The 25236-nt window shown below is 39.6% G+C and overlaps 1 protein-coding gene across 1 annotated transcript in view; it reads left to right on the top strand.

Moving 5' to 3' along the window:
- LOC127624808 (rho GTPase-activating protein 24-like) overlaps window positions 1-25236 on the top strand; it is a 123059-nt gene that overhangs the window by 38161 nt on the left and 59662 nt on the right. Inside the window, exon 3 of the mRNA XM_052099739.1 lies at window positions 12553-12640. Coding sequence (XP_051955699.1) covers window positions 12553-12640 — 88 coding nt within the window. The remainder of the gene's footprint in view (window positions 1-12552; window positions 12641-25236) is intronic.

The raw sequence follows: 25236 nt of genomic DNA, 5'->3' as shown, positions 1-25236 counted from the left end.
ACGCGCGTTACACACGAATGGTGCATTTTGTGCATTCACGCGTTTGACGCGAATTCGCGTCTGCCGCCCGAGTTGAAAAATCTGAACTTTGGCGTCAATTCGCGCCGCGTTAACCAATCAGGAGCCTAGCTGCCTGCTGTCACTCAGGAGGTAAAGTGACGTAAACTTTCATTATTATTGTAATGTAAAGACAACCAACATTAGTGTCTGGACAGTGTTGAATAAGGAAAAAAACACAGGACAGGTTAATTACTTTTGGAGGCTGGCTCCATTTATCATCAAAACAAAAATAAATAAATAATTTAACCTGGAAAACCTGACATTTTTAAAAAGTCTCAACTTAATAAATGTGCATGTTGTGGACCTGACATCCTGGAACTGGGGCTGACAACCTGGGGAAAAAAAGACAAAATATAATAATAATAATGGACTATTTTTAGATAGTTTAGCTCTTTATAGGTTTGTGGGTGGCTCTTAAAAGAGCCGTTGTGGGGAAGTCATGAGGAGGACTTCAAACGCTACCATGGCTGCCATGGTACTGCTCCCTCCGCCGAGAAGTGTGCCATGAAGACATCCCTCACCCGGAGTGCCTCTCTGGAGGAGTTGGTGGCCGCAACCCGACCCAGACCTGGCAGTGGCTCCTCTCCAGCATGTCCCGCGCCCCTCGCTGGTGGACCCAAGTACGGTGACGACGACCCATACGCCGCTGTTCTGCTCTCCAGAGCAAATACAGAGCGGTGACTCTCTCCACGAATGCTCGATCAACATCAGCCATCTTGTAAAAAGATGGCCGTCATCGGATTTCGCCTCCGACGCATGTCACGCGCGTAAATTTTGCTTCAAACTTTTGTTTTTTACTTTGAATGGATTCAAAGTGGTCAAGCGTATAACTAGACGCGGTAGGCGCGAATTTGACGCGCTATTCGCGTCCGGTGTGAACGTAACATAACAAGGAGGCTAAAGGATACAGCTATCTACCAACTTGCGCCTGACCCTCAAGAGGTCATTTTTTTCCCTCTTATTTAAAATTATAACTCATTTTATAACTCATTCACACATCAGAAATTCTCAAATCTTTTAAGAATCTTGTAAGACAAGCAAAAGGTAAAACTAGCCAAATCCATTTAACTCTCAGGGATATTGTGAATTTCTACCTCACTGAACAGAGCAAAAACAATATACACACAAAGACACAACTCCTCTGAGATGACGCAGGTCATCTTATCTTATCAAAACTCAACTCTGTAGCAGAACTGGAATTCAAAATGAGCCAATGTGCCCCATGATATCCCTCATATTATGTGTGATTGGCCATTGCTAGGCTAGCTGAAAATGTGATATTTTGCCTCAATGACAATATGGCTTGAAATTTGAATTTATGAAGCAGGAAACTCATTTAATTTGTTCATCCTAAATCACCATGGATTTTTGGATCTGACAAATAACTACAGTAGGTCACTCTAGGAAGCTAATGTCATTTTATTTCAATTCGGTTTACATGTAAATAATTTTTTTGGAACAATATGCATTGCAAAATGTTCAATACAATTTTAATGGTAAATCAAACCATTTGTACAAATCCCTTTTTCTTATTAATGTTAGTTTCTGTTGGAATATAGCATAACAGAACAGTTTGTGCATGATAACTGCTATTTTTCACACAGGCTGATTCATTTCTATTATTTAAAAATGTTACTTCCACCATCAGAGCTTTTAGCCAATAAGCCAAAGTTTTATTGGTGAACTAGTCTAAATGTACTCTCTAGACTTGTCTGCTGTAAGATGATATATAGTTTTACCCTTGTAATAAAATCTGTTCTGTATCCTTTTAGTGATGCATAATGTTTTTTTCTTCCATACTCAGAATAAGCCATTCATTTTCTCCCGTACAAGGCTGACTGATTCGGTGGCCCAGGGGTGTACAAATCAACCAAATATGCAAATCAAGGCATCTTATCTGATCTGGTCTGGTCTGGTCTGGTCTTGTCTTATTTTTATTTTATTATATTTTGAAATACCCTAAAGTGTAGTCTTGTCAGAATTAGCTCTCGTCTGGGGTCAGATTTAGCTCTAGTCTGGGGTCAGATTTAGCTCTCGTCTGGGGACAGATTTGTCCCCAAACGTTTGTGTACATAAGTACACATCATGCAGACATTATGTACTGCCTATATATCTCTGTTGCCAGATATTCCAGAGCATGTCGCAGGGGAAAATAATACATTGGTCAGGATGTAGGTAATGGAAAGTTGAGGTTAATCACATTTTTTGAACTCAGCAGTCTGGCCCTGGGTACCCCTCCTATCTCAAGGTACACCCAGATGCCAAATCTGATTCCATCCTGCAAATGTCTGCCTTTGTGGGCTTTTATAATATTACTGCCAGTAATTAGGTTTGGCCTCCTTCAGCTTGAGTGGCACAGCACAAATTTCAACAAGTTGAGAAACACATTTGGCATGCAACTCAATTGTGACCGATCAAAATGGGTAGATGGATGTTGTCCATTTCAGAATTAGTTTTTGATATAACCTCCCTGGAAACTAGCTAATTTCCCACCTGTTTTTCATTAAATAATCACAAACTGCAGTGAAAGTTATTATGTTTAGCCACAACTACTCTGTAAAAAACATTTATTTTTAGGAGTTGGTAAAGTAGCTGGTATCTGGATCAAAAGTTTGCTTCCGTGAATTTACTTCTACATTTCAGTGAGTGGAGAAGTTTTAAAATAACTGGCTACTCAAACAAATGACAACAGCCAGTGTCCCTTAAGCAACCTGGGGTTAAGTGCTTTGCTCAAGGGCTCAGTGTTGATTTTGCACATCTATTAGAGTGTGAGCCAATTACCATTTAGTTACGATCCCAGATCTTTAAACACCAGAGTTGGAGGAACAAGAATCATATGTCACATTATCAAATCTAGAACCTCCAAAAACAATCTCGATTTTTATGTAACACTCCTTGAAGTCTCTTTAATGCAAATCAGGTAATTCGGCACCATCCCATTTTCTATAAAGTGTTCACAGAGTTTACTTGCAATTCTGTAAAAGTAAAAAAATACAAAATACAAATAAAAAAACACCACAAAACACCAGTAAAAGTAATCAGTATGACTTGTGCATTGTAAATCAAAAATGGTAAATGGTCTGCACAAATATAGTGCCTTTTTTAAACTTAAAGGTTACCAAAGCACTTTACACTGTGTCCCAATCACCCATTCACACACACATTCACATTCACACTCATACACCAATGCAGAGACATTGCAACGGGGTAGGCAAACCAGGCAATTGCCTGGGGCCCCGAGCTGGAAAGGGGCCCCCTCAAGGACGGCTGATTACATTGGACCACACTAACAATAACATGGAACCCCCTTTAAATTATTTGATGGTACAAGACTCTACAATGACAAATCCGGAATACCACTAAAGGGGCCCCCATGCTACAAGCTTGCGGTCAAAAGTTTCGAGCTTCAGAGCGCAATTAAATGATGGACCATGAAGTGGATTTACCTGTCCGGGCATATTAAAAGGAAACGAAAGCAAGAGGAAGAGGAAAAGGCCGTTTCTGCCTGGGGCCCCCAGAGTCTCTTGAAACACCCCTGCACCAATGGCAGCTCAAAGCGCTAGCCTGCTATTGGGAGCAATTTGGGGTTCAGTGTCTTGCCCAAGGACACTTCAGCATGTGGAGTCATGTGGGCCAGGAATCGAACTGCCAACATTGTGATTAGCGGCCAACTCGCTCTACCGCCTGAGCCACAGCCGCCCCAAGTACTCTTTTAAAGAAGAGAATTGCATTATAAACAGCTGATTTCACCTGAAAACAAGTACACTCAGTGTATTGCTTAACACAGCAGAAGGAAGTTTTGACAGTCAGGCCAAGTTTGAATATTTAAAAGCAAAGAGAGACAGACCTCTAAGTGTGAAAATGTGGTTCAGGACAGACAGGAACCACTAATGACTTACAATTAAGGGCCACCTCCTGAGAGAAGGGGCTGTAAAGTCAAGATTAAATGTTCAAACGTTCACCTAATGGGACTGTTCCGTAGCAAATGGCCTTCCAGTAATTAATTCCTTGCAACCAGTTAGGACTTCAAGCGTAAGTAGCGGGTCGCCCTCTAGTTGTTTTATCTCCCCCTGTTCTCTTTGGTCTTCCACCATCAATCTCCTCTGGTTGATAAACAAATGGAGTGAGCTTCTGATCCAATCTGGAACTGGATTTTTGCAACTCTGTGGGGGATTCCCACATGCCCAATGGCTGTGTACGCAAGCCTCTGAGAAGCTAACTACGTTTTGGCACCATGGGACTGAAATCTAATTAAAGATAAATACCAGTGACAAAACAAATCATGTTTTGTCTTTGTTCTGCTTCTCTATTTTTCTCTCATCCAGGGAGGGAATTTCCTGAGATTATTTTAAGATAAACTCTGCCCTGGCTAAATGTAGAATGGCAATCTGTAGCGATGAATGTGATACCTCATTTTCTTTTCTCACAATTCCCATACCTTCACTGGCCAGATCGTCTGAAGGCCATTGGTAATGTCTTCATGCACCTTTACTGTGTGTTTCTGTCAGGTTCTGACTAAGTCTGGACTGTCGCAACATAGCAGCAGGCTAATGAGACCACAATAAAACAGCCAGAACTCTAGAGGGCAGCAAGGTACTGGGAGATGAGCTGCTGCCCTAAAGCAACAACCATGTAAACTGTCAAGTGATCGACTTTTCTGCTAAAAAAAAAATCTTGTGAGGTACAAGTATCACTATAACACTGTGACCAAACCAGGCATGATGTGACGAGAATTTTTAAGCGACAAGTCATTGTAGTTTTTTCACACTGAAAGAGGAAAATATAAAACAACACTGCCAATAAGAACATATTTAAAGCTTAAAATACAGTATACGAAGCAGGATTTTGGTGGGTGGGGCTACCCGGAGTCAAGCAATGGCCTGTCAAAACATTGACATACATTGTTAGTGCATTCGTAATATCTTGGCATGTTGTTTATTTCTAGTCATGTTTTCATCAAAGGTACGTTTGAATCTAAATCATTGAATTTTCATCATGATGCCTATTTTACGTCTCTTCGTTATCCTCTACAAAATAACAAAAACCCCTTCATCAATGAACATGGATGCATGAACTGTCCACTTGCAGCCTAGTTTTTCCAGACAGTCTGTGCCTTTGTGTGGCATTGACTCATGCTCCGGCCATTGACTGCTAAAAGAGTGTTGCGAAGCAGTCGTAGTGCTCACATTTTGAACGTGCCCATATGGGCTTCCATCAAAAGAGTATACTTTGAAAGGTGTAGCGCTCGACCGTGTGCATGGAACGGCACACATGCTTTGAGAGTAAAGTATATGTTTGCAACACTCCTGAAGGCTAAAAGCAATTCGGTTATACAGTCATGATTTGAACTTTTGGAAGCATTGCAAATGATAAATCAATGCTAGTATGAATGACAGAATTTCATTTCGGCAGAACATACTGTAGGTCTCAGTACCAAATTAAAGTGATGAAAATGTACGTCCTGATATTTGCATGCATGAGTTATCCCTACTTTGTGCAATACTTAACTATGTTTATCATAAACGTTGTTGGTGTTCACCAAATCAAACACTAATTCTTGCACTTTTCTTTGTTTAGGGTACATATGTACATATGGTTCCTCTGCTTTAGATGGGCTTGACTTTGGTTCCCTGCCATTTGATGAGATGTCTTTCCATGCTTTCCACATGGAAGCCCTCCAAAGGAATCAAAAATGTATTTAATTGAAAAGCGTGTGTCTTTAGCAAACCCAGCCTCAATCCACATGTTCCAAATCCAAAACAGGAATTGCTACCCACGTCAAACCGGTGACCTGCCTCATTGTGGGTTGAAATTGTTGCTATCTTTGCAAGCCCCACCAATGCTCCCCATGGGGGCGGTAGGTAGAGTTTCTGCCTCTTGAAAAGTTCGAGTTTAACTTAATCAAAACCGTACAGACAGCAGGAAGCCGTTTTCAGGTCTCGTAAAGGTTTATGGTGTTTTAACAAAGGCAAGTCGCTACACCTCATATGTAGATACTTTAAAACCCTGGGGGAATAGAGGTTATTGTGTAATGATCACCATATGTGACTGCTTTTGACTTATTTTCAGTGTTACAGAGATTATATTACCACAACAGGTAGCATTTACATTCAGGAACCCTACAATCTAGACTAAGTGTTTCTATAAGGTGTTGTTTACCCAGGGTTGTATCATAGTAAACCTCTCCTAATGGATAGGTTGAAGTCTAGAATTTATTGGACAATGCCCTAACCCTAACTCTAATGTTAATGATTGCTCTATGGAAACCCAACGGACTACAGAACTGAAAAATATTAGCATTTCTTTTCTTAGTTTTCATTTATGCTCAAACCAAGGGTTAGGGTTTTGATCAAACTTCTAACACTAATTAAGCATTAGCACAGAACTTGTCCCAGTTCATTCGTTTGTACTACAGACATTTACATTTACGCATTTGGCAGATGCTTTTATCCAAAGCGAATTACAGTGCACTTATTACAGGGAAAATCCCCCCAGAGCAACCTGGAGTTAAGTGCCTTGCTCAACAGTGGCATCTTGGTGGTACTGGGGCTTGAACCCCCAACCTTCTGGTCAGTAACCCTGAGCCTCAACCACTGAGCCACCACTGCCCATGAATGCAACCTAAAATTGTGTGATTTGTTGAGGAGACGTGTGCAAGTAATTTTCTAATAATATGTATGATTTTTGGTTGGTGAAAAATAGAAGACAAAAATAGAGACTTTAATTGAAGGAGGGACACAAGCCATATCTAGTGACCAGAATATCAGAGAGACTTGGGGGTGGACTCTTTTGACTTGGCCCTGCAAGCAGCAACATAGACCCCCAGAAGAACGTGTGCACTGCATAGCAATGATTTATCAACCATTCTAACATCGTGGTAGCGAGTTTTGTACTGGCAAGCGCCACTTACAGTACGTTATCTTCAGAAAATATTAATATGTATAGTTCTGAAACAGTCATGTAACTAAAGTTCTTGAGGAGAGCTTTTAATTATGTATCAGCCACTATGCTAAGTATCCTAGTCCCTGGATCATAAATGTTCTCACTGTATCCAGAACGTCATGTGCCAGACACTGGATACCAAAACAGATGCACTGATATTTGATAAGAATGTAACTGAGCTATCTTTTCTCTCTCTCCCAATGAAAACGTGCCATTTTAAGCTCTTCTGTATTGTATGAAATACTAAGCCTCAAGGTGACTCGTTTAGACCTCTGCAGTTGTTCCTCTGCATTTTTTAAATGGCCCAGTTGGCTTGTGCATAAAGTATTGCTAGTATAAAGATTGGTGAAAATATTGCACACCACATGTTTTGTTAATGGTGTTCATTGTGCCAGTCTGTCAGTCAGTGTGACTGTCAGTCGTGCAGAGTTGGGAGGGTTACTTTTTAAATGAATTACATTTTGGATTACTTCTTCAGCACTGGTTGATTTTTTCACTTGTTTTGTCTATAAAAACTCTGCCAGTACAGTTAGAGAAAATACACATGTTAAAAATACATTCTCTGAAAAAACAAAATATTTTAAGCTATGTTGTTTCTAAAGCAAGTTAAATCAAACTGATCTTGTTTTAAGGATTTTTAGATATTTTTAAAGGAAAATAATAAAAAAATAATTATCAAGAATATCATTTTTGCCCTAATATCAAATGTCTTACTAGAAAAAAGAAATAATGATCCAACGTGAATTTTCTTGATAAAAAATGATGAGCGTGTCTGGTAACATGTGCATGTAAAATGGCTATAAATAGCATTTAAGCTTAGCATAATGCTGTCAATTTACACAAGGTTTATTTCTATTTCTTCTGATCCAAACTTACTTCAAACGTACTTCTCCGTCTGCTCGTATGAATGTAACACATCATAATAAATTGTTTCACTGCCGTTCAAATGCACTTTGGATCGCATCATTTATACATATAAGTGTTTTCCATCTGAAAGGACTAAATATTATATGAAACAAATGACAATAAAATGCAAAGTAATCTCTTCAGTAATCAAAATACTTTTTGAATGTAACTGTGTTCTAATTACCAATGATTTAAACTGTAACTATAGTGGAATACAGTTAATTATATTTGGTATTTAAAATACATAATCCCGTTACATCTATTCCATTACTCCCCAACCCTAGTCATGTGTGTCTTGACTCTATAATTTAAGTAACAGGATGAAATAACACCTGGTTTTAAAATGGTGGGGAATTTCCCGACCTTGTTTCATTATGTTTTTGGTTATAAAACTCAAATGAAGCAGCAGGAATAGCCAGTCATGAGATGAGAAACACAAATGTGTTTAATGAGGAAAAGAGGAAAAATGTATTGGACAATAACAATGGCTATAGTTGGCACACATTCACAGTATTACTTAATGCATACTACACATTATATACTGTATACAGCATAATTAAAGAAATGTTCTGGAATTAATAAAAGTTAAGCTCAATCAGGAGAATTTGTGGCATAATTTTGAGTACCACAAAAATGTATCCTTATTAAAAATGAATCCTTACCTTTTTTTAACCTTATAACCTATAAGGTTAAAAAAACGCTATATAAGTGCAGACCATTTATCATTGTCTTGGTGTTTGTTGAAATCTCCAAGTACCACAAGTGCCCTACCATCTTCAGAGAAGGACAGACTTCCAGTTCCTTTTTAGAAATGTAAACTCTTTTTGAAGATCATCATTAAATGTACATGCACAGTTCCTTGACATTTTTCCAGCCTCAATTTGATCTGTGTGCTCTTTCAAACTGACTCTTCAATCAGTTCACTAACTGGACATCTATTAATAGGGGATTGTGATTGGATAGTTTAATCCAATCATGTACTTCAAATAACATGGTGTGATTTTATTGGTTTTACAAGCATATCATTGGCTACCTTTGATTAGAATTCTCACGTGACTGAGAAAGCTGCATAAATGATATGAAATTTTATGAAAGGGGAAATACGGGACAAAAGACATTTTCTTCAGAAAAATTCAGGATAATATGGGATGCTTTAATGCTTAAATACGGAACTGTCCTGGGAAAAACTGGATGTCTGGCCACCCTACTGTAAATGGTCCTGCTCGACCTGCTTTAAGTGGGACTCGAACCGGCGACTTTGGAATGGAAGTGGGCGTGCTAAATAGGAGGTCCTACAGCTCCTAGCATCAGTCGCTAGTGCACCACTTGAGGTCAGGGAAGTGAGGTTTACACACACTGCTCAGCATACCAGCTGGCTGCCGTTACATATGCTAGAGAAAATGAATGTCTCTAAACCTTTTAACAATACATGTTTAGTTCAGTGAGAGATCCCATTCTTAATCAAATGTTATGTAAAAATAAAAAATTATACTTTGGTATTATGCTATTCTAAACACAGCCAATAAATACTACCCTACTACTCCTGTTGTGTGGTAGGCCAGTGTTCATTGATATTGTTCTAATTATATTGTATACACACAGAAAATAGCAGAAATAGTATGTATGATGTTCTGAACATGTTCCCAAATTAAGAAAACAAAAAAGGAGATAAAGAGATGGAAACAAACAGATGAGAGTGTTGGGAAAAAATCAGACTCTTAACTTGTCCACTAGCCTGCTAGTGGAAACGTGGCCCATGTGGCGTGCTGACGTTGTCTATTTCAAGCTAAACTTAATCTGCTGTATCAAACTCTGATCTGTAATCCCACTGCATCCCACAGTGCTGCTTAATAGCCACTTTCTACATAATAACAGCACTTTATCGAGTCTAATGCGGCTTGAGCTCTGCCATACAGATCTCTGAATTGCCAGCACTGCTGATTTCCACTTTCTAACACTAGACTCATGCCCAGATGATGATATGGTCTCCAGCACATGTTCACATACAGGTGAAACTCGAAAAATTTGAATATCATGCAAAAGTTCATTAATTTCAGTAATTCAACTTAAAAGGTGAAACTAATATATTATATAGACTCATTACAAGCAAAGTAAGATATTTCAAGCCTTTATTTGATATAATTTTGATGATTATGGCTTACAGCTTATGAAATCCCCAAATTCAGAATCTCAGAAAATTAGAATATTGTGAAAAGGTTCAGTATTGTAGGCTCAAAGTGACACACTCTAATCAGCTAAACACCTGCAAAGGGTTCCTGAGCCTTTAAATGGTCTCTCAGTCTGGTTCAGTTGAATTCACAATCATGGGGAAGACTGCTGACCTGACAGTTGTGCAGAAAACCATCATTGACACCCTCCACAAGGAGGGAAAGCCTCAAAAGGTAATTGCAAAAGAAGTTGGATGTTCTCAAAGTGCTGTATCAAAGCACATTAATAGAAAGTTAAGTGGAAGGGAAAAGTGTGGAAGAAAACGTGCACAAGCAGCAGGGATGACCGTAGCCTGGAGAGGATTGTCAGGAAAAGGCCATTCAAATGTGTGGGGAGCTTCACAAGGAGTGGACTGAGGCTGGAGTTACTGCATCAAGAGCCACCACACACAGACGGGTCCTGGACATGGGCTTCAAATGTCAAACGTCTTACCTGGGCTAAAGAAAAAAGAACTGGTCTGTTGCTCAGTGGTCCAAAGTCCTCTTTTCTGATGAGAGCAAATTTTGCATCTCATTTGGAAACCAAGGTCCCAGAGTCTGGAGGAAGAATGGAGAGGCACACAATCCAAGATGCTTGAAGTCCAGTGTGAAGTTTCCACAGTCTGTGTTGGTTTGGGGAGCCATGTCATCGGCTGGTGTTGGTCCACTGTGCTTTATTAAGTCCAGAGTCAACGCAGCCGTCTACCGGGACATTTTAGAGCACTTCATGCTTCCTTCAGCAGACAAGCTTTATGGAGATGCTGACTTCATTTTCCAGCAGGACTTGGCACCTGCCCACACTGCCAAAAGTACCAAAACCTGGTTCAATGACCATGGTATTACTGTGCTTGATTGGCCAGCAAACTCACCTGACCTGAACCCCATAGAGAATCTATGGGGCATTGCCAAGAGAAAGATGAGAGACATGAGACCAAACAATCCAGAAGAGCTGAAGGCAGCTATTGAAGCATCTTGGTCTTCCATAACACCTCAGCAGTGCCACAGGCTGATAGCATCCATGCCACGCCGCATTGAGGCAGTAATTAATGCAAAAGGGGCCCAAACCAAGTACTGAGTACATATGCATGATTATACTTTTCAAAGGGCCGACATTTCTGTATTTAAAATCCTTTTTTTATTGATTTCATGTAATATTCTAATTTTCTGAGATTCTGAATTTGGGGTTTTCATAAGCTGTAAGCCATAATCATCAAAATGATATCAAATAAAGGCTTGAAATATCTTACTTTGCTTTTAATGAGTCTATATAATATATTAGTTTCACCTTTTAAGTTGAATTACTGAAATTAATGAACTTTTGCATGATATTCTAATTTTTCGAGTTTCACCTGTAGTCTTTTAATGAATGTACTCTTGACTTTAAAGAGATAGTTCTCCCACCAAAAAAATCTAATTCTTTACTCACTCTCATGATATCCCAGGTTTCTTTCTTCACCAGAACACAATTGAATAAAGGTAGAAAAATATCTTAGCTCAGTAGGTCCTTAAAATTTAAAGGCCTCTTGGACTCCACCCTCTCATGAAGCTTACCCGAAGTGTTGGATTATAAAATACTTCAATATTGATATTTTTCGCACCAAAAGTTATCACACTGCTTTAGAAGACATTAAATTAACCACTGGAGTTGTATCGCTGACAAATGCCGACGGTCTGTGATTTTTGGAGCTTCAAAAGTCTGATCACCATCCAGTTGCACCTGGGATATGAGGGTGAGTAAATAATGAGAGAATATTCATTTTTGGTTGAACTATCCCTTTAAGTTTTTAACTAGCTGACCTCTCAAACAAATTTTCCTGTAAGGTTTTATAACATATATTTGTTACATTTTATTAATGTGTGTATTGAAATTTAACATGTAATTTTGACTAACAGTTTTGAAGATTATACTTGTTTGCCCATTACAGAGAAAATAGCAGCGAGGAGGTGTTACCAAGATGGCCGCCAAGCGAACTGACTTGCCTTTAGGGTGTTTATTTCAACTTGGGTTTTTCAAGGAGATTTTAAAAGGTCTTTTTTCCATTTTTAAACGATAGAGAGTACAACAAGATTACAACCTGATATAGGCCAATATTTGGAGCCAATGCTAACCGCTAATCCACAGCCAACTCCTTGAATATATGTTGATCTTGATTAGCTTATTACTATTAGTTGCCATAATAATTTAAACAAATACTTTGCTTTACTTTGTTGTCCTCATATGAATGGTTTTACATTGTTTTGTTTTGTTTGTTTTTCAAAATAAACACATTTTGTACCTGAATATAGCCTGAGAAAGGGAATTGTCTTTGCACAGTATATAAACAAACATGCTTTTTTTACACTCTCATGAACCTGAGCACTTCCTGAGCACTGTGATTTATGCTTCCTGTTTTTGACGGTTTGTGTTTTGCCTTTTATGTCTTCGTGTCTACTCTAGGGCACCATTTTTCTACCTGGCAACAGAGTTACTGAGCATCCTAGCAATGGGGAGGAAGGTGGAAAGTTCCTGTTTGAAGTCATTCCAGGTAAGAAGAACATGCTTTTATGATGTTTTGGTTTCATGACAGGACCATAGTGGTCTCATTTTTAGTGGAGAGGTCTTCAAAGACATTCATCAGAGATAGTGATAGCAGAGTTAGGGGCTGTTCACACTGAACATATTCTTGCTTTTTAAAAAGATTGATACAGGTCAATGAACAGAGCAGAACACAGGTTTCTCAAGACATGTTTTTTTAAGTTGACATGGCATCTAAAAACATGGCACTTCTGAATGAAAAAACCGATAAACGTGGCAAAACGGTCAAAGATGTCCATGTAGCATATGTTTACATAGCAGTGCAGATGGATTCAAAAATATGTTTTGTGTGAACTGCACCTTATCGAATTATCGACTGAATTTTGCCTGGTCCGGTACACCGACATTTGCATTGATAACATATGCTGTAGAAGAAAAAACGTAGAGGAAGTTGGTTTGGTCTTGTAAACTTTCATTTACATCCTTGAGAAATTGCAAATCAGGCCGATTAGGCATCTTGTCTTTTAAACGATCCCATGTGTTCTGTTTGTGGGTGATTCGTTTTTCGTATATGTAGATTAGTGATGCATTTTGAGGCTTGATCACCACCTGTTGTAAATAGTTTATAGATTGCTTTCTCTCTCTCTCTCTCTCTCTCTCTCTCTCTCTCTCTCTCTCTCTCTCTCTCTCTCTCTCTCTCTCTCTCTCTCTCTCTCTCTCTCTCTCTCTCTCTCTCTCTCTCTCTCTCTCTCTATCTATCTCTGAGTTTGGAAAGGGTTTAGATAAAACACAGATGTCCTACTTTTATGGTGGGAGATGAATCAATAAGGACAAATGAGTTCTGGACCAACAGAAATGGAGCAGTACTTCCTGTTCAGTTCAGGGGAACCCTCTAATAATATACACAAATGGACTGTAATTTAAATACACCATTGAAACAGAGAAATAACAGAGATAACTGCTATTAAACAGCTGTAAATATGTTACCTAACACACTTAAATACCTGTTGTGAGAATTATACAATGAGTTTAAGGAGGTTTAACTTTTTTTAAAGGGATTTCTTAAAGAATTGTTTTTGGAGGTAATCTGTTGACATTCATCTTAAATAAGCCAAATGTCAACTTTTTAACAACCTTTAAAAATTAAAGACTTTATAAAAAAACAAATGTCTAAACAATTAATTGTTTTAATTTTCATTCATTTTCATTGTTGGAAATACTCAATACTGTTGTGTGAAACCACTTGACAATGTTTAAGTAAATCCAAAAGTACATTTTTTGAGTTTGCAGAAAACCTTAGATTGACCTTAAGAATCGATATGAGGACTTTTCAAATGAAGATCGTGATGAATCATAAAATCATGTTAGCATGTTAGAATGCATACATATTTTTAAGACACTGTCTGTTGCATTAATTTATTGTTATTACTTATATAGAAAAGAAAATCATTGTTTTAGGCCCTCGTAATTTTAGTTTGAGGAGGATCACTGAGCCGACCTTTATACACAGTGGCACCTTGACATTCCCATGAATAAGGCCATTTATTCGGAGGAGATTAGTATGACTCACATCATTGGCTATTGACCCTATCAGATTTGGCTTCTAATTAGTTTAAATTGCCTGTAAATTCCATAGTGTCTCTGTCATCAATATCAAATGAGTTCCCCATAATGTACCTGAAGAACGTTTTGTCTGTTTGCCTGTGCGTAGAAATCCATCCTCTGCTATGTATTCCCAGCAGACAGCCTTGATAGTGTGCACCCTGTTCCAAAAAGGTTTAACCCCCCTGCAGAAACTGAGATTTATAGCACATATTCAGCACTTTGGAAACACAGCAAGGTTCCAACTGTCCTGTCAGTGGACTTTGAAAAACTGTAGCCATTGTTCAATAAGTCAGTCTTGCATGATGGCATTAAGGAGTGATTCCATGTTTATGTACACTTTTCCATACTGTTTTATTGTTTTTATTCCATTTATTCTATTGTTCAGCAGTATTTTGGACTATTTCCTGAATATTTTTTCATGGCTGCATGAGCCAAATCACTTGTCCTTGTAAGAAGCTTTTTGGAGGTAATGCTGTAAAACTCTATTTATAAAATGGGGCTTTATAAGTGCCTTGTCTTTCATAAACACAAATGGAAGTATTTTGCTTAGGAAAGAACATGGACTGAATTTCAATTTATTTTTCATCCAGTCTTTATTCATTTGGTTCTTTATAATGTAATGTTTTTCAATTGATCACTGTAAAGAAATTCAATGGAAAGGAGGACGCGAGAACCGGCTTTTCAATATAAATAATATTTTAATAATAAACTTAAAGACAAGACACAAACACACACATGACGGACATGTCCGTAATCGGAGGCTTGATTAGCCTGATAAGGGACCGGGTGTGTAGAATCACGACCCAGCCCCGCCCTCCGCCCTGCCACATTCCTCCCTTGTTCTCTCAGGCTGGGGTGCCCCCAGCATAACGTACACCCCCCCCTTTCCCTGGGGGAGGGCAGCGGTTCTCCTGCTCCAGGTGGTCGGCAGCGAGCCCCTCCCGCCAGGTCGGCGGTTCAGACCCTGCCGTTTCAGCGCTGGTAGGGTACTCCTCGCCCTGGCAGCGGCCCTGACCGCTCAGGCAGTCGGTTAGGAACCCTTCTCCTCAGGTCGGCGGCGTGCTCGCTCCAGGCGGCCGGGCTCCTCGTCCCTCGGTAGATGGCCGCGGCTGCTCCGTTGGGGTGGACGGTAGTGGCGATAACTCTACTACGGCGTATCCCTCCTCCTTCCCGAATTTTAATAATAAACTTAAACAGAAGACACAAACACACACATGACGGACATGTCCGTAAACTATCTCTCTCTCCCGCACAATCCTCCACAGTCGGCCTTTATCCCTCTCGGAGGCTTGATTAGCCTGATAAGTGTAGGGTGTGTAGAATCAGGACCCGGCCCGGCCCTGCCCTCTACCCTGTCACAGAGGGTTCAAAACAGATATCAACTGACAACATGATTTCATAACTCAAATCCAGACAGAAAATAGGGCCTGCATTATAGTATTTTAAAAATCATCTACGTACCATAATTTATTGACTGATCATTTATTTAGCAACATTTAATTTATTATTATGACCGACGTCCCGATAAATCGTAGTTAGGCCTAGTAAATAGTTTAATAGGTGGCTTTATAATGGGGAAGTGAGACTAATGGTTTATACAATAGCCATAGGAAAACCCTACAAATACTGGATTCATGTCTCAATGCTTTCTGGATTATATTGCTTGAAGTATATTTCTGCTTTTCCTCAGGGTAAGGGGCAGGAATTACTCTGAAATAGCTAAACCATAAATAAATCCTCTGAGATGAGCTTGGTGTGTTTGTATCCAGTGTCTCGTGTGTATCAGTCGCTGTAAGGTCATAAAAATGAGAGGTTTTGTTTCACGAACAGGAGTAGGAGTCAATGAGGGTCCATAGGGAGCAGAAACGTGCAGATAGGGAACTGAAAGTGTTGTTTCACTGTTCACAGAACACCTACAGAATGATAAACTGAGATGACTCCCTCTGAAAAAATCCTTTGTTCATTCATTTGTTTGGTCCTTTCTCTTTCTTTCTTTCTATCTTTCTTTCTTTATTTTTAACCTACATAAATGAGAGCGCAATGGATCTTATTGTTGAACCTCCTATGGCAAATGCAAACCATTATTCTCACATTTAGGAAGACTTAATTACAGCACAAAAACCTCTCCCTCTTTTTCATTCTCCCTCCATCTTTCTCACTATCTCTCTTTCTTACTCCATCACTAATATACACATTTAAAAGCACTGGGGGGACCAAATGACTTCTAGCAACCGGTGTGCAGTTTAAAACATGGAGGTTGTGAACCATTGATATTTACGAGAGCTCTAATCTCATTTGAAAAACTTCTGAAGATGAATTTCAAATCAGGGTCAAACAGGAAGCCTACGTGCTGCCCCGATCACCACATAGATCATTAGTTCAAGGATTGTTTCTCTGTTTTCCCAGATAGGTCTTATTTTTCTCATGGTCTCTGATGATGTGAACCCATGTGGAATAAGAGCAGGTAGTCAGTGTTTAATTGGCTGGCTCTAATCAGGGACACCTTAGAGTGAGTGAGAGGTGTCCAAAGGTTTTTGTTTGAAGGTCATGACTCCTCTGTTGTCTGTGATGTTTATTTGCGCTGTTGCTGCTGTCTGTCTCTTCACAGTGGAGAGTGAGTTGTGTCCTCTCATTTACCGCCAACTGTTCACTTTCTATTCTTTCACTTGATCGCTGGTAATTAGCGTAGCAATTTATTTCACATTTAGAGTCGACTTCCCGCCAGGAAAATCCTAATGTACTGAAAATAACAAAAATAAACCCAGTTAGAGTAATACATGTTTGCATCAGACACACAAAAAGAGCACCCAAAAGATCTTGTGTTTTTCTTTACTCCAGACTTGTTCTTGTTCATTCTTAATCTATCAAGCCTATTATGGGTAACTTAAGTCTTTGGCTTAGGCAGGTGAGAGAGAGAGAGAGAGAGAGAGAGAGAGAGAGAGAGAGAGAGAGCAATAGATTACAGTCTACATTGTTATCAAGCAATACCACTCTGGCCCATCCTTGCATATCTTGCATGCTTTAAGAAATTTGACACCCAAAGGCACCTCGCCACAGGCTGTACATATATAATCACAGAGAAGATGAAAGGTCACCCAGCAAACCGAGGGAGCGGGACATAACTGACATTGTTTGGTCTTTTATGATAATGGGGTATGTTTGTTTAAAATTACAGAAAAATTAGAAATTATATACCCATATGTATATGGGAAATACACCCATTAAATGTGTTATGTTGATAATAAATAAGCAGTTATGATAGCTGAAGCTTTTTATTCATTCAAGATTTTTGGCACATGGTTATAAAATTTTATTCCATTGACAGTAGGTTTACTTTCTTTGGCTGAAATCGGTCTGTGCTTACCGAAATGCTAAACACTGCCCCCCGAGCCCAAAGCAGTTGTTGTTGGGCGTATGCAGTGGGGATTTCTTTAAGACTGCAAGGGAAGCTCAGCTTCCCCTATAATGTCAAAAAAATAATGGTCAAATATGTACTATTGTGTAAACAATTTATTGACTAAAAATGCGTTAGAACACGTTCATCACGAAGACGAGTTCGTTCAGAATCAGCTACATTACATATAGCAGGTCGGCTGACTCGATTTACTTCTCATACATTCCCGTAGCGTCAGTGCATTTCCCTGTTGAAGCCGAGCGTCCATTGACTTCAATGGGGCTGCTCTGAACAGTTTTTTCAGTGCTCGAAAATAGACGGTCATTGGATAAATGCTGCGATTATGTCCCGCCCACGGACGCTCAGCGTCTCTGGGGGTGAATGAGGAGTGGGCTGGCCCGGACTCCGGGCTTCCGCGTGATGATTGGAGGATCTCCTTTTGATTGACGGCGAATCTGTTCTATAAGAAGTCACTGAAGCTATTTCGTGCTCAGTCCCATCACGGATTTCTCAAGTGTAGTCGAAAGACAAACTGCTGCAACCTATTTCTTTATATTTGTTTGGCGAAATTGCTAGTCAATTTGCATAATACATTTCACACAATTATACACCACATTCCTTGTTTCAGTTTTACCAAGTTTAATATATTTTGTTTTAGAGCGTTCGTTCGTTCGTTCATTCATTCATTCATACAGTAGGCTAGGCTAGCGTCGTACGGGTGAAACTGCGCACGATGGCAGACGTTGCTAATATTGTCGACCTGATTTTGGCGAAGCCATTTGGAAGTCTTCCTTACGAGGAGAAAATTAGAATTAAACAGCAGGGCAGATCAACACCTAAGATTGATTTAGTGCAAAAAATAGGGTAAATAAGTTTATAATGTAGGCCGAAAATGAGCTTCCCCTCTTTGAAAGACCAGCAGCCGCCACTGGGCGTATGGTCATGTCTGAGCTCCATTTTCCGGATAAAATGTCCATGCAGGGGTGCAAAAAGCAAGTTGTAAAATGTAGTTGTTTTCAGCTGTGCAGGCTGTTATACAGTGAAGAGGAATGCATTATTTAAAAACTGTACCACCCAACCCAAACCTAAACCTAGCCATCAGTGGAATAAAAATGTAATGTTAGAGAGAAAAATGCAACCTCCGAATCATGCTGGTCGCAGTTACTTCCTGGTTTCAACACGAGATCCGAACCCGGGTCTCCCACGCCACTGACGCAATGCAGGCAATAACTGTTTTCGTTCTGCTGTGCCGCTGGTCCGGGGACAGTTGCCAAAAGTCTTGCCAATCGTCTGTCACAATGGGGTTTAATGATAGGAGAGTGGACATTACATCCTCAGATTATGGAACAAATCTGGAGAAGATTCGGCAGAGCAGAAGTGGATATGTTCACGAGCGAGACATCACCCCCGCCTTCCTGAATCTGGGAGGGGACAGGAGGAGGGAAACAAGAATAACAATTAAAAACACAGGGCACTCAATGTAACAGTGGAGTACTGGCAAATAAACACAGCAAAATTTTTAAGTGAGGGAAAGGCCAACATGGAGCGGCAGTGGAAGAGAGAGAGAGAGAGAGAGAGAGAGAGAGAGAGAGAGAGAGAAAAAAATACTTACTAGCCGGCTCTCCGATACACTGTAGCTTGGTCCTCCGCCACTCCTCCAAACTCTAATAAACGACAGCCATGCCTCCTTGGGTGGATCGGAGGCATACAGTCGGCCGGGAGCCCCTCCTTGCTCACAGTCCTCATGATCTCGCCACGTTTAGGGGCTGGTAGGGGTCTCCCCCCACTCCAGGCAGTCGGCTAGGAGCCCCTTCTCCCCTCATGGCTGTGACCACTGTCATATGGATGATGTTTATGCTGACTGTCTTTGATTTTTGGAGCTTCAAAAGTCTGATCACCATCCACTTGCATTTTAAGGACCTTCTGAGCTGAGATATTTTTCAGTTTTTCTTCAAATGTGTTCTGCTGAGGAAATAAACTCACACACACCTGGGATATCATGAGTTTGAGTAAATGATGCTAGAATTTTTCTATTTGGATGAATTATCCATTTAAATGCCCCCTGACCTGGCATGGGCAAGACAAGTGGTGTATTGTCCATGTGTTTTGGAACCATAAATCCTCACTCTAAAATGTGTAGTTCACATATGGGTTCTTGAGGAACAACAAGAACAGTCACTCCAAAAGCCTCCAACTAAACATTTCTTTCTATGAGATATCATAATTTCACAGTCACTGTTATCAAATATTTTTGGAAGTGTGTATGGAAGTTTCAAGTCAGTTTCAAGATTAGGATATTACCTATCAATGAAAGGATGTGTCTAAAATGTGTTTCATAATGACTAATGAGCCTTGATGAGAAATGAAGCAGCTAACTGAGCGGTATGTCACAGACAGAGCTGTTGAAGTTTGCATTTAAACACAACCACACATGAATTTGTCTACAGGCTACACAGCGTTCTTAAAGCAATATGTAAATGTGTCTCTATGTGGAATTTTCATTTGCAATTTCCATGTTATCAGTGATATGGTTTATTCTGGAACATTCACTGTGTGCACAGTGGGAGCTGTGAGTCATTAGTCTAGCTCTCAGGTACACTGGTCTATTTTAATATGGGTCTTGTCTCATCTCCTATTCTATGCTCTAGCATCATTTCATCCAACCCGCTTCTCCCAAAGAGAAATACGAACCAACGAATTATCTTATTATCATGTTTAACCCTTAATACAAATTTAAACCTAATCTTAACATCTAACCCTTTACCGAAACCGAAACCTAACCATGATTTTAAGGAAAAGTTGCCAATGAGTTGCCAAATTTGATTACATGCATGTCCTTTCTTCAAATAAAGTTTTGGATAGGAGGCTAGCTCAAATGGGATGCCTGTAAGTCATGCGTTTTTGAATGAGCTAAGCCGTATGATATCTAACAATTTCACCATTTTGTGCGAATTATTACGAGTTGTCTTGAGACTATGTTGTCTCATCTCATCCGGTCTACCCTTATCTACCAAAAAACTTAAATTAGTCTGTGACAAACTAGAATAGATCTGTTCAAATGTCCAAAATGTCCAAAATGTCTATTGTACAGCGTTGGAAACTGAAACATTTTCCATTTTAACCACACAATCCAGTGCTATACCGAAACTTTCAATGACCTTATATTTTGGAAGTATCTTTGTTTGGTGAGAAAAAGATGACCTTCTGGATATTCCCCAGATATCCGAGAGAAAGCATCGACTCATTTCTACTGTTCCGAGTGCTAGAATGTTCCCTGCTCTTTTGTGACATTCTTGTCCATTTCGAACAAATGGAAAACAAGAAGAAGTGCAATAGTCAAAACTATAAAGTACCCCAAAGAGAACCAGACTGAAAATCGAACAAACAAATTCCACAAAGCTAAATCTGTCCGGCATGCCGCACAAGAAAGAAAGAGAAAGAGCAGAACTCATAAAACAGACATTGCGATATGGAAGAAGCGAGAACAAAGATGTCCATTGTCCTGACTTTGCAGACTGGCCGGTGTCCAGGTGTGTGTGAACAGCTAAAGATCGTGTGAGGGAGTTCATTCTGGGTGTGAATCCATTCTTAGATACTTTTACACTAGCTGACCTTTACCCCTGTCTCCCCTGACTTGCTAACAGGCCTTTTTTTAAGGAGAGTTTGTACCCCAAATTTCGGTCAAAATAGCAACCTCGTCTCATGGAATGGACTTTACTATCAGGGCTGGACTGAGACGAGAAATCGGCCCGGGATTTTACATGGCAACTCACCAAAAACGTATTGAGACTTGTTGAGGTGGGGGTGGGGGTGTTCGCTGTCCTTTTCAGCATATCGCGGCACCATTTTGTGGTCCGTTCTAAATAACGCGATGGCTCATTTTTGCTTAACGCAGGCCATTCGGTACGTTTCGCGGCCAACCCACCTGCCCGCTCGGTTCTCCCGGTGGCCAGTCCGGCCCTGATCAGCCTCAAAATATGCCACATTACCAGTCCAGCCCTGGTTACTGTAGCGGCATTTGTGCAAACTGAGTTTTACGATTGTTGCGATTGCAACGGAGTAGAGATGCAACAACCAACCTGCGTTTTATTGACTTTCTCACAAACCACGAGTACAATGGCTGATTATGACTATATAAACACTTGTTTTTCGCTCTATTAATCACTCACTGCTATGTTACGACACCAGAACACTTTTACCATAAAGCATCATTTGAAAAACTATACATTTTAACGCTTTTATTACAGACCCACCTACATTTACATTCTTATTCCAGTGTGATTACCTTGCTTGGTAGCTCACCTTGGACTCAGAAGTCTGAAGTCCGAGCCCAGCCAAGCACATTAGCTGACACGTGAGACCAAAGTGTGATAGCAGCGACATGAAATGACCTGGTTTTTATGTCACATTTGCTTTTAGAACAGTATCGGTTTTGTTTAGGTGTTGGTTAAGGGTAAGGATGTCTGTTTTGTTCACCTCTCACTTGCTTTTGTAACACTATTGATTTGGTTTAGGTTAAAGTTTTAGTTTAGGGAGGTACGATTCACTCATTACAACATATAACATTTACCTTAAAAACCTTGTCTGATTGCTACACCATTTCACTCGCTTTTGGCGCCCCTCTGTAGACACTTCTTTGGAAAACTGCAGCGAAATGTGTAATTAAGCTTGTATATTTACAAGGATATCTGTAACTGAGAACATCAGTTTTTGCTTGATGCTGCCTCTAAAAGTCTTCGTAACATAAAAACAAATATTTCTGAGTGCACCTTAAAAAATGAAAAAAATTTTTTATAAATAATATAAATAAGAATAATAATTTATATGCATAAGAATTTACAGATTAAAAGGACAAAACAGATATCTGCCAAAAATCATCATCTGAGAACCTGAGAATAATACAGCAGTTAATGCATAAAATGAAGCTCCTCTGACACAAATCCAAAAACTTGTTATGTACACACGAGTACAAATGAGATTCCCTCCAGCATTTTCTGAAAGGATTGTTTGTTTGCTGCAAGGCTGTTTGGGTAGTTTGTTCCATCGGAGAGTGTCTTATTCATATGGAGGGCGTCATTATCTGTCGCGACAGACGGAGCGAGTGCAACATGACGTACATGTTAGGTTTACTGTGATGGTTTTGTTTGTGGGTCTCATGCTGAAACAAGTGCAGGGATGAGGAAGAGGGTATGTGACTTGCCTCTAGGCAAAAATTCTTGTTGCTTTTGGGATATTTGAATGGTGTTTACACACAAAAAAATTACTTTAAATCAATTTGGAGCTTATAAATAAACTCTTTAAAAGATTTTTGTGGAAATTCTTTAACAAGTTGTTCTCAACACTGGGTGGTACATAATTCAGTTTATTGTATTTGTACAGTATGTACTTTATTTCATTCCAAAATGTATTGACATCTGGGACTGACTTCTGCTATATCTGCAACACTTTTGTGGCATTTAATTTTGTTCCTGAAGATCAATGTTAGTTAGTTAAATGTTAAGCTTATTCATCTTTAGCAGTGTTTCCATCCACAAATTTTCATGCACATTTTGGGATATCTACGGTGGCTCAGATACAGTATTTGCAAATGAATTGGCTTTCATTTGGCATGGCTTCCATTTCATTTTGAAATAATCATGCAGTTGGACAGTGGCCAATCAGGAAAAAGGGGCTTGGTCTGCACAACCAATCAGGTTAGAATATACTAGATGGTACCTACCCCTTCCGTTTTGACTGACTTTTTGTTGTGTTTTCTAAATTGTTGTTTTGTTTCTGGATTTGACGTTGTGTTTTCTAAATTGTTGTTTTGTTTCTGGATTTGTTGTTGTGTTTTCTAAATTGTTGTTTTGTTTCTGGATTTGACGTTGTGTTTTCTAAATTGTTGTTTTGTTTCTGGATTTGTTGTTGTGTTTTCTAAATTGTTGTTTTGTTTCTGGATTTGACGTTGTGTTTTCTAAATTGTTGTTTTGTTTCTGGATTTGACGTTGTGTTTTCTAAATTGTTGTTTTGTTTCTAGATTTGACGTTGTGTTTTCTAAATTGTTGTTTTGTTTCTGGATTTGACGTTGTGTTTTCTAAATTGTTGTTTTGTTTCTGGATTTGACGTTGTGTTTCTAGATTTGACGTTGTGTTTTCATAAATTGTTGTTTTGTTTCCAGATTTGACATAAAAAAAAGTTGTGTGACTGAATCATTTGTTCATAACTGGACTAACCAGCGGACCAATCATCACATCTGAGATGTTGCTCTGGCCGTCCTGAAATAACAGGTCTTCAAAATCCAAAGCCTGCAAAGGGTTTGCAGAGCAGGGGGGCCTGGGTAGCTCAGTGAGTATTGGAGTCGCGTGTTCGAATCCAGGGTGTGCTGACTGACTCCAGCCAGGTCTCCAAAGTAACCAAATTGGCCCGGTTGCTAGGAAGGGTAGAGTCACATGGGGTAACCTCCTCATAGTCACGATTAGTGGTTCTCACTCTCAACAGGGATGTTGTAAGTTGTGCGTGGATCGCGGTGAGTAGCATAAGCCTCCACATGCGAAGTAGCCACGGTATCATGCACAACGAGCCACGTAATAAAATCCGTGGATTGACTCTCTCAGAAGCGGAGGCAACTGGGACGTGTCCTCCGCTACCCGGATTGAGGTGAGTAGCCGTGCCACCACGAGGACCTACTAAGTAGTAAAAAAAGAGTTTTCAGGGCAAATAGTAAAATACAAGCTTTATTTGTTATATTGATTATCACAAAACTGTATTTTGACTCGTCCCTCCTTTTCTTTAAAAAAGAACAATCGAGTGATTTGTTTGAGAGGTGAATAAATAAGAGATTTCATCCTGGAGCATTTTTTAATCAGATGTCGCTGCCTGCGGTTCATTTCACATACCACATTCTGGCAGATATTTTGTTTGTATTCTTTTTTATTGTTTCATTTTTAATTAGAAAAACAAATGAGATGGTTTGGCTTGATGTGAAGTCATACAGCTGTGTCAACAAAGGTTAATAAAAAATTTGCAGCGGAAAGAGAGACTGTGTGTGTGTGTGTGTGTGTGTGTGTGTGTGTGTGTGTGTGTGTGTGTGTGTGTGTGTGTGTGTGTGTGTGTGTGTGTGTGTGTGTGTGTGTGTGAGAGCGCGTGTATTTATCACTTTGTGGGGACCAAATGTCCCCATAAGGATAGTAAAACCCGAAATTTTTGACCTTGTGGGGACATTTTGTCGGTCCCCATGAGGAAAACAGCTTATAAATCATACTAAATTATGTTTTTTGAAAATGTAAAAATGCAGAATGTTTTCTGTGAGGGTTAGGTTTAGGGGTAGGGTTAGGTTTAGGGGATAGAATATAAAGTTTGTACAGTATAAAAACCATTATGTCTATGGAAAGTCCTCATAATGATAGGTAGACCAACATGTGTGTGTGTGTGTGTGTGTGTGTGTGTGTGTGTGTGTGTGTGTGTGTGTGTGTGTGTGTGTGTGTGTGTGTGTGTGTGTGTGAGCGTGTATTTATCACTTTGTGGGGACCAAATGTCCCCATAAGGATAGTAAAACCCGAAATTTTTGACCTTGTGGGGACATTTTGTCGGTCCCCATGAGGAAAACAGCTTATAAATCAAACTAAATT

The sequence above is a fragment of the Xyrauchen texanus genome, chromosome 31 (assembly GCF_025860055.1).
Source record: "Xyrauchen texanus isolate HMW12.3.18 chromosome 31, RBS_HiC_50CHRs, whole genome shotgun sequence".
Classification (NCBI taxonomy): Eukaryota; Metazoa; Chordata; class Actinopteri; order Cypriniformes; family Catostomidae; genus Xyrauchen; species Xyrauchen texanus.
The sequence above is the reverse complement of the archived record's forward strand: the minus strand, read 5'-3'. Positions and strand labels throughout refer to the sequence as shown.